Here is a 13,917-nt window from a genome sequence, read left to right as displayed (position 1 = left end):
TCTTGCCCAGCAACAACAGTACAGCGGTAACGAGAGATTTAGAGGGATTTAAATTTGAGGCCTAGTATTTAGGCGCTGGGTGACAGGTATGGGTTTAGTGACAGAATTAGACTTGGAAATACACAGTAGCGGGTGTGTGTGAAGTTATTCTGAATGACCCAATGTGCACCTTCAATATTATATACCCTTTTTGGGATAGATTTCAAATAGCTCTGATATAGCAGGAACCACTAAATTATGAAATTGCTAAATTGGGAATTGTATTTCAACCCAGAACAAGAAATGTGCTTGAACGGACACTAAATAACTCGCCCAGCTACAGCACTAGGGACAGATTTAGCTGGATATAAATTTGAGGCCTAGTATTTAGGCGCTGGGTGACCGGTATGGATTTAGTGACAGAATTAGACTGGGATATGGCCAAAAAATAAACAGACTATTGCTGGTTAAATGCACTTGGTGTGACAGCTTCACCCTGATGTAGGCTTTAGCCAAAAAACAACCACACCATTGAGGGTTAAATGCACTTGGTGACAGGCGCAGCTTGCCCCTGATTCTGTATATGGCCAAAAAATGAACAGACTATTGCTGGTTAAATGCACTTGGTGTGACAGCTTCACCCTGATGTAGGCTTTAGCCAAAAAACAACCACACCATTGAGGGTTAAATGCACTTGGTGACAGGCGCAGCTTGCCCCTGATTTTGTATATGGCCAAAAAATGAACAGACTATTGCTGGTTAAATGCACTTGGTGTCACAGCTTCACCCTGATGTAGGCTTTAGCCAAAAAACAACCACACCATTGAGGGTTAAATGCACTTGGTGACAGGCGCAGCTTGCCCCTGATTTTGTATATGGCCAAAAAATGAACAGACTATTGCTGGTTAAATGCACTTGGTGTGACAGCTTCACCCTGATGTAGGCTTTAGCCAAAAAACAACCACACCATTGAGGGTTAAATGCACTTGGTGACAGGCGCAGCTTGCCCCTGATTTTGTATATGGCCAAAAAATGAACAGACTATTGCTGGTTAAATGCACTTGGTGTCACAGCTTCACCCTGATGTAGGCTTTAGCCAAAAAACAACCACACCATTGAGGGTTAAATGCACTTGGTGACAGGCGCAGCTTGCCCCTGATTTTGTATATGGCCAAAAAATGAACAGACTATTGCTGGTTAAATGCACTTGGTGTGACAGCTTCACCCTGATGTAGGCTTTAGCCAAAAAACAACCACACCATTGAGGGTTAAATGCACTTGGTCGCAGCTTGTGCTGGCGCACCACAAGACACAAAATGGCCGCCGATCACCCCAGAAAAATGAGACTGACAAACGGTCTGTGCAGCCTAAAAACAGTGAGCAATTGAGGATCAGCAGCTCAATGATCCACAGCTGCAGATCGATCAGTTAATCAAGTCCTTTGGAGGAGTTAATCTGCCTAATCTCGCCCTACTGTCGCAGCCGCAACCTCTCCCTACGCTAATCAGAGCAGAGTGACGGGCGGCGCTATGTGACTCCAGCTTAAATAGAGGCTGGGTCACATGGTGCTCTGGCCAATCACAGCCATGCCAATAGTAGGCATGGCTGTGATGGCCTCTTGGGGCAAGTAGTATGACGCTTGTTGATTGGCTGCTTTGCAGCCTTTCAAAAAGCGCCAAGAAAGCGTCACAAAAGCGCCAAGAAAGCGACGAACACCGAACCCGAACCCGGACTTTTACGAAAATGTCCGGGTTCGGGTCCGTGTCACGGACACCCCAAAATTCGGTACGAACCCGAACTATACAGTTCGAGTTCGCTCATCCCTAATAATGAGGACCTAGTAGACCCCACAGTTCTATTTCGTATGCTTAGCACACAACATACAGGAGTAGGATTTGACCATTTGAATACATGTTGAAAATAAATCTATAAAGGCAACAGAGTTTTTCAATTATTTGGATGATTGCTTCTGTGGTTCTTGTTTAAAAACAGCGTTGGGCAAAGGTAATTTTTTATGTGATTTGTATTTTAATATAGTCTATTCATTTTCTTTCTCTTTTCAACATGGTTAGATCACTACCTCAAGTTCTGGTACAAGTACTGACATAAATACAAAGAAAATTGCTAGTGTTAGTGATATTTGTGAATCCATGAAGCAGCAACTTCTAGTCTTGGTGGAGTGGGCAAAATATATCCCGGCCTTCTGTGAGCTTCCTCTGGATGATCAGGTAAAAGAAAATAATATACAGTACATTTAATGTCACTACTAGCATTGAGAATCAACAAGGTAAAACACTGGAAACACAATAAAAAAAAAAAAGTTTTATACTGAGAATTACATCTAATATTCTATATAAACAGGTTGAAAATAAAATGAAAGTCTATTCTACTGTATGTTAGAACAGTTTTCATATCCCTTTTAGTGTTGAGCTTGAATATATATTAATCGCGAATATCACAACTTCGCTAATTCGCGAATATTTCGAATATAGTGCTATATATTTGCTATTTCGAATATTCATCATTTTTTTAAATCTGAAAACATGATTCCTCCCTGCTTCTTTCTTGTGGGTCAATGAGTTATTGGCCCACAAGCAACTTAAGCAGGAAGGAATCATGTTTTTTAATATGGAAAAAAAATTACGAATATACAAAAAAACGAAAATATAGCAAAAGAGTGAATATATTCGTTATTTAGAATATTCGCATTATTTTTTCCTATCTGTACAGTTGTTAGCATACTCCTCCCGACAAGCGTCCCCGTCACCATGGGAACACCTGTGGGTTAGAAAATACCATTGGATCTGAGTTTTTTCTGAGATCGTGAAAACTCAGATCCAATAGTATATTCTAACCCACAGGCATTCCCATGGTGACCAGGATGCTTGTTGGGGAGCAGTATGCCAAAGTGGAATAACAGTAGAGATTTTAAAAAAAAAGACGAATATTCTAAATAACGAATATATTCGCTATATTGCTATAACTTTGTTTTTTAGAATATTTGTCATATTCTAAAGCAAGAATATATAGCAATATAGCGTAAAATACACATATTAGCCATAGCCATAGCCAATTAATAGGAAAGTTGCCTTATACAGTTAAAAGAAAATCGCAATACGCAAATAATTAAATCGCATGTTATTCACGATAAATAGAATAATGACAAATATATTCGATTTCGACGAATGTTTAATTGAATATTCGCAAAATATTGTGAAATCGAATATGGCACCTCCCGCTCATCACTAATCCCTTTAACTGCTTACCTGTTTTAACACTTTTTTCATTACACTTTAGAATTACTTTGCTATGTGTCTTAGCTTTTAAAATTTGTGCTCATTACTGCTTGGTATGGGACTGGTTAATCTAAAAATCTTAATCTAAATATCATATTACCACATAAGTTCAGATGATGGTATTCGGCAATGCTGTTCAACATGTTCTCACCAAATATAGCATTAAAAAGTATGCAAATATAGTTGGGCACTAACTCCCATTTAACTCCCATTTAAATAGGTATTTGGCAGTTTTTCTTAGAACTCCGCATTGTTATTACTCCTGGAAACAAATTTACTGCTGGGTGTTAAAATTCCCCTTGTCAAATGTGTGGCTCTCAACAGTATTGACAATGCTAGAGTGTGTATGAGCACTGCATATTGACAAGGTAATAGGTTTTATATGTTATATATATTGAAAATATACTTTTTTAATTTTGAAGGTTGCTTTGTTGAGGGCACATGCTGGAGAACATCTTTTGCTTGGCATAACAAAACGTTCAATGGTTTTCAAAGATATCTTACTTTTAGGTAAGTTTTAATATTACTATTATTCTCCACATGTATTATCTGACCATGGCAAACCTATTATTAGTGATAAGCGGCATAGGCAATATTCGTTTTCACAATATTTCACAAATTTGTCGTATACTATTTGCTATAAATTCTAAAATTCTAGAATTCGTGATCTCCAGTCATTATTTTTCGCGATTGCGCAAATCAACACTAATGATGCGCATATTTTTTGCGCAATACAAGCAACTTGACATTTTATCAGGTCTGAGTAGATATTACTGATTGGTGCACTAAGTATTGTTGTGACATCACAGCACTATGTCTGTAGCATGTATGTATGGACAGCAGAGAAACAGTAATTCCTATCACACTACCTAACACCTTGCACTGGAACCCATCAGCTACACTATATCACCATCTAACCTACACTGACTATCTCCCACTAACTATCTGTATTATATAAATGAGCTAACTATCTAATGTAATTGGATAAGGAATAGGATCCAGATGAAAGCACAGAGCGCAGTAATGTCACTGTCCTCTCTCTCAGAACTGCAAAAAAAAACTGCAGAAAATGGCTGCTGGGGAGTTTCTTATATAATAAGAGGTAGGCAACTTTCCTATTGGTTGCTAGGGATGTTGCTAAACTCTGACAAAGATATTGCAGCCTTCTCATTGGCCCACAAGAAAGAAGGGAGGTTACTGATGAAAAAAAAAAATCTAGAATATTTGCGATTAAGAATATATAGAACAATGTTCTATTCTCAAAGTGCTGATATTCACGATAAAAATTCAGTCCTTTTCATAATAAGAATTTTGCTAATCTATTTAAGGAAACAACTATGTGATCCATCGGAACTGCAGTGAGCTGGAGATAAGCCGAGTGGCCAACAGAATTTTGGATGAGCTTATCCAGCCGTTTCAGGATATCCAGATAGATGATAATGAATATGCCTGCTTGAAAGCTATTGTATTTTTCGATCCAGGTAAATTATAGGAAATCAGTGTGTATGTCAGTAAAAATAAATCTTCATACCCACACAAAATGTTGCTTTTTTTTGGGGGGGGGGGGGGGGGGGCTGCCAAGGAGAAATGGTAGATCGAAAGGATGTAACAGCCATAAGTAATGGCATATACAGTATACACTACTGTACAAATGTTTTAGGCAGGTGTGGGAAAAATACTGCAAAGTAATGCTTTCAAAAATAGAAGTATTAATAGTTTATTTTTTTCTCAAAAAACAAATGCTAATTAAATGAACAAAAGTGAAATCTAATATCAATATTTGATGTGACCACACCTTTGCTTCAAAACAGTTGCAGACAGTTTTTGAAGGAACTCAGCAGGGAGGTTGTCCCAAACATCTTGGAGAACTAACCACAGATCTTCTGTGGATGTAGGCTCTCTTAAGTCCTTCTGTCTCTTTATGTAATCCCAGTCAGACTCGATGATGTTTAGATCAGGGCTCTGTGGTGGAGGGGAGGTTGGCATATCATCACTTCCAAGACTGCTTGTTCCTTTTAAGATGAAGATAGTTCTTAAAGGGTTTCTGTCATCAGAAATAACGTTATGTACGTAGCTGACTGACATTAGCGATGTGCTAATGTCAGCAGTACATAACAGTGTGCTTAATAACTCCCTGCCTGCCACCGTTCTCTTAAAATAAACACTTTTAAAATATGCTAATGAGCCTCTAGGTGCTATAAAGGCATTGCTTCAACACCTAGAGGCTTGGTCTATGAACAATTTAGCAGACCTAGGTCCTGTTGATTAACGTCCGAGTTCTCCTCATCGTCCATTAAATTCCGTGCCTGCGCCGTCCCGTTTCGTATTCGGCACATGTGCAGTGAATCAAGGACGCACTCCTGCTGCTGGCTTCCTCACTGTGCCTGTTCCGAAGGAAGGAAGCCATCAGCAGGAGCGCGTCCTTCACTCACTGCGCCTGCGCTGAATACAAAACGGGACGGCGCAGGCGTGGGATTCAATGGACGATGAGGAGAACTCGGACGTCAATCAACAGGAACTGTGAGTGCTAAATGGCTCGTAGACCGAGCCTCTAGGTGCTGAAGCAACGCCATCATAGCACCTAGAGGTTCATTAGCATATTTTAAAAGTGTTTATTTTAAGAGAACGGTGACAGACAGGGAGTTATTAAGCATACTGTTATGTACTGCTGACATTAGCACATTGCTAATGTTAGTCAGCTACATAACGTTATTTCTGATGACAGAAACCCTTTAATGATATTGGATGTATGTTTGGGGTTATTGTCCTGCTTGAAAAGCCAAAATAGGAAAACCCCTTAAACCACTTCACATCCACCCATAGGATATAATCGTCCTATGGGTGGATGTTTATCTCTGAATGGACATTCTGTGTATACAGATCAGGAAGCTTTATGTGCTTCCTGTCCCAGCCCGGTGGTCATCTGACCGTCGGGGCCAGGAGAGTGCAGGAGCTGTTGGGTCTTCCATAGACCTCGATCAGCCCTGCACTGAGGCTGTACAGCACTGTATAGTGCTGTACAGCCTCTCTGGGGGCTGTATTTCCCCAGTAACTGGGGCATCTATGTCAGCCCCCACTTACAGGAGAAATAAATAGTAAAAAAAAAAGTGAAGTTAAATGTTCCCCAAAGATCTTTTATGACCTTATGGGGGACACAAAGTATAAAATAAAAAATAAAAAAAATAAAGTGTTTAAAAAAAATATATATTTTCACATGTAAAAAAAAAATCCCCCAATTAAGTAATCAAAAAAAATGCTAAAAATAGAATTTTTTTTTTACATATTTGGTATTGCCGTGTCCGTAACGACCGGCTCTATAAATATATCACATGATCCACCCTGTCCGATAAATACCATAAAAAAAAATTAAACTGTCAAAAAAAGTCATTTTTGTCACTTTACATCACAAAAAGTGCAACTCTAAGTGATCAAAAAGGCCTATGTCCCACAAAATGGTACCCGCAAAAAATGAGCCCCTACATAAGAAAATCGTTCAAAAAAAAAAAAAAAAAAACGATAGCTCTCAGAACATGGAGACATTAAAACATCATTTTTTTTATTTTAAAATGCTATTATTGTGTTAAAGTGAAATAAATAGAAAAAAGTATACATATTAGGTATTACCACATCCGTAACAACCAGCTGTATAAAAATATCACATGACCTAACCCCTCATGTGAATATCGTAAAAATAAATAAAAACTGTGCCAAAAAAAGAAATATTTTGTCACCGTACATCACAAAAATTGCAACACTAAACGATAAAAAAGGCATATGCCCCCCAAAATAGGACCAATCAAACCGTCACCTCATCCCACAAAAAATGAGACCCTAAATAAGACAATCGGTCAAAAAATAAAAAAAACTATGACTCTCAGATAATGGAGACACTAAAATATCATTTTTTTGCTTCAAAACTGCTATTATTGTGCCAAAAAAGCAGTTTTTTGTCACCTAAAATCATATAAAGTGCAACACCAAGCGATCAAAAAAGTGTATGCCCCTCAAAATGGGACCAATCAAACCGTCACCTTATCCTGCAAAAAAATTTGACCATAACTAAGACAATTGGTCAAAAAATAAAAAAATCTATGGCTCTCAGACTATGGAGACACTAAAACGTACTTTTTTTTGTTTCAAAAATGATATTATTGCGTAAAACTTAAATAAATAAGAAAGAGTATACATATAAGATATTGCCATGTCCGTTACAATCTGCTCTATAAAAATCTCACATGACCTAACCCCTCAGGTGAATGTTGTAAAAATAAATAAATAAAAACTGTGCTAAAACAACCAATTTTTGGTCACCTTGCCCCATAAAGTGTAATAAGGAATGATCAAAAAAATCATATGTACCCAAAAATGGTACCAATAAAAACTTCAACTCTTCCTGCAAAAACTAGCCCCTGCACAAGATGATAAAAAAAATATGGCGTTCAGAAAATGGAGACACAAAAACATTATTTTTAAAAAAAAATGCTTTATTATCTTAAACTGAAACAAACAAACAAAGAAAGTAGACATATTTGATATAATTTTGTCCATAACAACCTGATCTATAAATATAGCACATGATCTACCCTGTCAGGTGAATGTTATAAAAAATAAAAACAGTGCCAAAACAGCCATTTTTGGGTTACCGTGCCTTACAAAAAACATAATATAGAGCAATTACAAATCATATGTACCCCAAAATAGTATGAATACAATTGGCACCTTATCCTCTAGTTTCCAAAATGGGGTCACTTTTTGGGAGTTTCTACTGTAAGGGTGCATCAGGGGGGCTTCAAATGGGACATGGTGTCTAAAAACCAGTCCAGCAAAATCTGCCTTCCAAAAACCATGCGGCCATCCTTTTCTTCTGCACCGTGCCGTGCACCCTTACATCAGTTTATGACCACATGTGGGGTGTTTCTGTAAACAGCAGAATCAGGGTAAAAAATGTTGAGTTTTTTGGGCTGTTAACCCTCAATGTTAAAGAAAAAAAATGATTAAAATGAAAAATCTGCCAAAAAGTGAAATTTTGACATTTTATCTCCATTTTCCTTTAATTCTTATGGAACACCTAAAGGGTTAGCAAAGTTTGTAAAATCAGTTTTGAGTAACTTGAGGGGTGTAGTTTCTACAATGGGATAATGGGTTTCTATTATGTCAGCCCCACAAAGTGACTTCAGACCTGAACTGGTCCTTAAAAAGTGGGTTTTGGAAATTTGTTAATTTTTTTTTTTGAATTGCTTCTAAAATTCTAAGCCTTCTAACGTCCCCAAAAATAAAATGACATTTAAAAAATTATGCCAACATAAAGTAGATATATGGGGGTTATTTTTGTAGGTATTACTATGTATTATAGAAGTAGAGAAATTTAAACTTGAAAATGTTTCCACATTTTTTGCAAATTTGTTTTTTTTTTTTTTTACTCCATTTTGCCAGTGTCATGAAGTACAATTTGTGACGAAAAAAGAATCTCATAATGGCCTGGATAAATCAAAGTGTTTTAAAGTTATCACCACATAAAGTGACACTGATCAGATTTTCAAAAAATGGCCTGGTCCTTAAGGTGAAAATGAGCCCTGTTTGTTTTGTTTAAAAAGCAGAGAAATAGAAATTTTGAAAATTGCAAATTTTTTCAAAATTTTGGGTAAATTTGGGATTATTTTATAAGTAAAGATGAAATATATTGACTCAAATTTACCACCGTCATAAAATACAATGTGTCATGAAAAAACAATCTCAGAATGGCTTTGATAAGTAAAAGTGTTCCAAAGTTATTACCACATAAAGTGACTCATGTCAGATTTGCTAAATTAAGCTCTGTCAGGAAGGGGGTAAATGGCCCGGATGTGAAGTCGTTAATATTAGTTTTATTAACCAAGACAATCCTGCTTGCTATTATTAAAGAGGACCTTTCACCGCTCCTGGCATGCCTGTTTTAATAGATCCATGTATTCTCCTTGTAATAACAATTATGGAACATATATTCTTATGTCTCTATGTTGTGCCATTCCTTTATTATTTCTACTAGAAGTTTTAGCCTTCAGTAACGGTACAGAGGGGTGGTAACCAGTTTGGGGGGGGTGTACCTGCACAGACTCACTCTATCCAATCAGTGCTGCCATTTTCAGTCTATGCATGTCCACCCCCCCAACTGGTTACCTCCCCTCTGTACCCTTACTGAAGGCTAATAGCAGTTTATTCATATGTTCTAGTAGAAATAATAAAGAAATGGGACAACATAGAGCCATAAGAATAGATGCTCCAGAATTGTTATTACATGGGGGATGCATGAAGCTATTAAAACAGGCATGTCTGGAGTGGTAAAGGGTCCTCTTAAAGTTATATTTTAGAGTATGCTAAGTAAACTTTAAGTTCATGTCATGATATTTATGATTCACAGATGCAAAAGGACTTAGTGACCCAATGAAGATTAAACATATGCGTTATCAAGTACAGATTAGTTTAGAGGACTACATTAACGATAGACAATATGATTCTAGAGGACGATTTGGGGAACTTCTGTTACTACTACCTACTCTTCAGAGTATTACTTGGCAAATGATTGAACAAATTCAATTTGTGAAATTGTTTGGAATGGTTAAAATTGACAATCTTCTTCAGGAGATGTTATTAGGAGGTAAGTTGTGTTATTAGTTTTTGATTGAAAATACGTTTATTCACAATCAGTTATCACGACCAATGGCCCTTTATGATGATTTAGTGTTGGGTAGATTTTTACGCAAATGTATAGTTTTTGCATTTTTAACAGTATAAGAGTGGTGGTATTGGGTTCAGAGTTGGCCATTAGCGCATTCAGGTATTTACATGACTTCACCACTGAAAGAAGATGTTCAGCTTTTTTTGTGTGATCATGTGCTTATGTAGCCCTTTCTGTATTTTCATTGGTGACAGTGGGTGATTACCTAACCTTCAAATTGGGATATAGTAGAATAGGGTCAGGGAACACTGATTTCCCCAAAGTAGGCCATACATTTTTTAAGTAAAAAACAAGCAAAAAAAAAAACACTTTAAGGGGATAGCCACATGACCGAACCTGCAGCAGGAAAATCAGTAACAGAACCAGTGACTGAAATCAGGTCATTTTTGGTGCTAGATGTGTAATTTGGTTGTATTTTTGGAGGAGTTTTATAAGTATTTTAGAAGAGGTTTTTTTCTGATTTCCCATTCTCTTCTAAGGAAATCCACAATCAAATCCACTTCAAGGGCCTGTTCACATGGCAGAGTTTGCCAGTGGAGTTTTGCTGTAGTAAAAATTCCAGTGCAGCCATTTGGTGTCTGCCAGTGCTTCAATTCATGGGCCAGAACTTTAAAGTTGCTACTGTGCCAAAAAGGAACATGTCCCCATTTGGTGCCGTGTCTGGACGGACGCTACTTGAAGTCATGGTGGGTGCCCACTTGTGATTTAGCTTTGTTCCATATTCAAAGTGAACAAACGTGGCAGAAACCATGGTGGGCAATATCAAAATCTGCAGTTTGAATGTACCAAAAGAAGTTACATGCCACTTCTCAAGCAGATTAGAAATCAGCAGTGACAAAAATGCCACCATGTGCATATGGTGGCGTTTTTCCCCATTTGAAGCAAATTGGGGCACTGGCAGCAGATTACTCAACATAAATCAGCTGTATTGGATTAGAACTGTGTGAACATAGACAAAGCCTTGATTCCCAGGTGGGTTTTCTAATTTTTCTTTTTTGAGGGGCAATTGGAGCTCCCATATCATTCTATATTTATTTTTTTACATTTTTGTTGGACTTATGTAGGTAAAATAGTAGGTAAACAAAGATAAAGAACCCCTTATAAGTAAGGTGTCACATTATAGTGTAGATATAACTAGTCTACATTGCAGCTTTTCATGTAAAAGCAAATTAACTCCTGTGCAATCTTTATATATATATATATTACTCAAAAGAAAATTGTTTGCTTGGCATGAGTTTGATTTGCTTGACATTTATGGTGTTGTATAGCAGTACATAGAAGACCCTTAGTGGCAAACTTATATTTTGGAATAAAGTCCAGGCATGAATAATTGATCCAGGCTGAGAATGAATGGACTGGTGGACACATGTCCATGGTTCTCTCCATTCACTGCTATGAGGATCATGAAAAATCTGAGCTCATGCAGATACTGAGAATTCATTGAAAGATAATAAGTGTGTTTATGACAGTTAATAATTTACTAGCTGTATATAATTTTACAACTACAATTGATCTAATGGATAACAAACAGTAAAAACATAAAATTGAGAGAAATTTGAACTAGTGAAACTGTTGGGTGATTTCCATAGTCTTAATTTCATTAAACTTAAAGTGGACCTATCACCTCTTGCATGCCTGTTTTAATACATTTTATTCAACCTGCAATATCAATTATGGAGCATAGATCTATATATCATAGCCTTCCTCTGTTATCCCCGCTAGAAAGTTCTAAATTTCCTCCGTCCAATTTACTTGAATGGAAAGAAGCAGTTGTAGTTAAACTCAGTCCCATTCAAGTTAATAGGACGGAGGAACTCCAGTTACACTGCTCACCGCTGTAATGAAGGCGAGCAGGTAAACCGTGAAAGGAACGCAGCTCTCATATGAGAGCTAAGTTTTTTTTCAAACAGCTGATCGGCAGAGGTACTGGGAGTCAGACCCCTCCGATCTGATATTGATGACCTATCCCGAGGACAGGTTATTAATATTGGAAGCCAGACAACCCCGTTTAAGTGTCTTAGACCTCAATTGACAAGGGGGAGTGACTTTACAAGGAATTTGGTATGGCTTATTGAAATAAGGACATGGTCTTAGATACAAAGCTATGTGACAAATTTTTGACAAAAGTTTTGTGCAAGCATTTGGTCCAAAGTAACCGCGAGGATAGGTCATCAATATAGGAAACTGGACAAACTCTTTAATAAATATGTTGCAGGACATGTGCACCAGAATTCTGTGTCCAGTGATTTCAGTTGTAATATTGGATCCTAATGAGATCAGCTAATTAATTGCTCGATCACCTTATGAAAGCTTGAGACTTACAATATAAACAGAGGTTTTTAAAACTTGACAGACACTTTAAAATGTTATTGCTTACATGGCAGTTTATATATGTACAATCTTGGGGAAGTGAGAATTTAGAGCTCAGAGAGATATTGATAGAGCAGATTAATAATGCCTATAATAAAAGGATAGTTATAGATATAGCAAGTCATATTAATGTAAAACATTGACAAAAAAAATCTAATTTTCAGCTTTTGCTTGTTTTCTTAAAGGTTCTTCAGCTGAGTCCAATCATATGCATCATCTAACACATCCCCATATATCTCAAGACCCTTTAGTGGGACAGGCCTTGCTTGTAAGTTCCATGTCTGCATCTCTACACACAGAACAGATTGGTAGGTATTTCAGTCAAATGTATCCAGTTTTAAAATGTAACAAAAGGGATTACAATAGTACAAAAAGTTTAAAGCCAAAAAAAGTATTAAACCACACATACTGCCTAGTAGGGCTGATCCTGCTGATTACAATGATACCTGTCTTGTGAAAATCAGTTGCAGCATTTCCCTAGAAAAAAATAAATACTTTTTTTCTTTATGCAAATGAGGGCTCCAGGGGTGGGGCCTAGCCCCATTGGTTAAACTTTGCTCCTCAGTTTTCCAGTGCTGTCCAGGGTCATATGTGCATGAAAGCCCTTATTTGCATAAGGAAGAAAGGTATTTTTTTTCCAGCTATATTTCATAAGACAGATCCTTTTAAGCAGCAGGATCAACCCTACTAACCAGTATACATGGTTTAATATGGTTGATCCTTCCGAAAGGTGCTTTTTTTTTACTTTTTCTGGTAAAATGTAGAGAAATATCTCTGTAAATTGACAACTTTGTATAAAAAAAATTAAAAAGTTGTCATTTACAGAGATATTTCTCACACACAGTATGGGTATATAAAAAATACACCCCAAAACACATTGCCCGGCGATACCACATGTGTGACACTTTTTTGCAGCCTAGGTGCACAAAGGGGCCCAAATTCCAATGAGTACTTTTAGGATTTCAAAGGTTCATATTCTGAACCACTGGATTCAGCGGGTGAGGCGTCCCCATCGCTTTCATCCATCAGGGCCAGAATCCTGTAGGCCTCTTCAGCGGAATACCCCTTTTGTGACATTTTGGGCTAACTAAATTTAGGGGGTATTCCTCTGAGACTACCCAGGAAAAAGAGCAAACCTGCCTAGTAAACAGGAGTGCTTGCGAAGTAAAGCTGCGATCGCTAATAAAGATCCAAAAAGCTCAAAAGTGATCTTTATAGCACAGCAGCGATTTTACAGTGTTTTTGCAGTGATCAGAAAAAAAAAATTGTCACTGCGGTGGGGCGGACTGAACGCAAGTGTGGGCAAAAGATCAGGCCTGATCGGGCGAACACTGCGTTTTTTGTAGAGCCTAAGGTGATCCTAATGTACTGATATAGATCTGAATGCGATCAGTCTTGATCACTTACAGATACTATACAGTACTAGTGCTGATTAGTGACAGCGATGACGCTAATCAGCGACTAATCAGTGACTGCGGTGCGTTGGGCTGGGCGCTAACTACCTAACAAGTATCTAACTAACTGGCGGTGACGAGGGACCCTTACAGGGGGGTGATC

The 13,917-nt window shown here is 37.6% G+C and overlaps 1 protein-coding gene across 2 annotated transcripts in view; it reads left to right on the top strand.

Annotated features, from left to right (window-relative positions):
* Nucleotides 1–13,917, top strand: part of HNF4G (hepatocyte nuclear factor 4 gamma) — a 166,834-nt gene that overhangs the window by 149,439 nt on the left and 3,478 nt on the right. For both annotated transcript variants that reach the window (XM_044293880.1, XM_044293879.1), the window contains 5 exons: nucleotides 2,052–2,207; nucleotides 3,698–3,785; nucleotides 4,604–4,756; nucleotides 9,673–9,909; nucleotides 12,546–12,668. In XM_044293880.1, the coding sequence (XP_044149815.1) occupies nucleotides 2,052–2,207; nucleotides 3,698–3,785; nucleotides 4,604–4,756; nucleotides 9,673–9,909; nucleotides 12,546–12,668 (757 nt within the window). The remainder of the gene's footprint in view (nucleotides 1–2,051; nucleotides 2,208–3,697; nucleotides 3,786–4,603; nucleotides 4,757–9,672; nucleotides 9,910–12,545; nucleotides 12,669–13,917) is intronic.

This window comes from Bufo gargarizans, chromosome 5 (assembly GCF_014858855.1).
Source record: "Bufo gargarizans isolate SCDJY-AF-19 chromosome 5, ASM1485885v1, whole genome shotgun sequence".
Taxonomy (NCBI): Eukaryota; Metazoa; Chordata; class Amphibia; order Anura; family Bufonidae; genus Bufo; species Bufo gargarizans.
The sequence above is the reverse complement of the archived record's forward strand: the minus strand, read 5'-3'. Positions and strand labels throughout refer to the sequence as shown.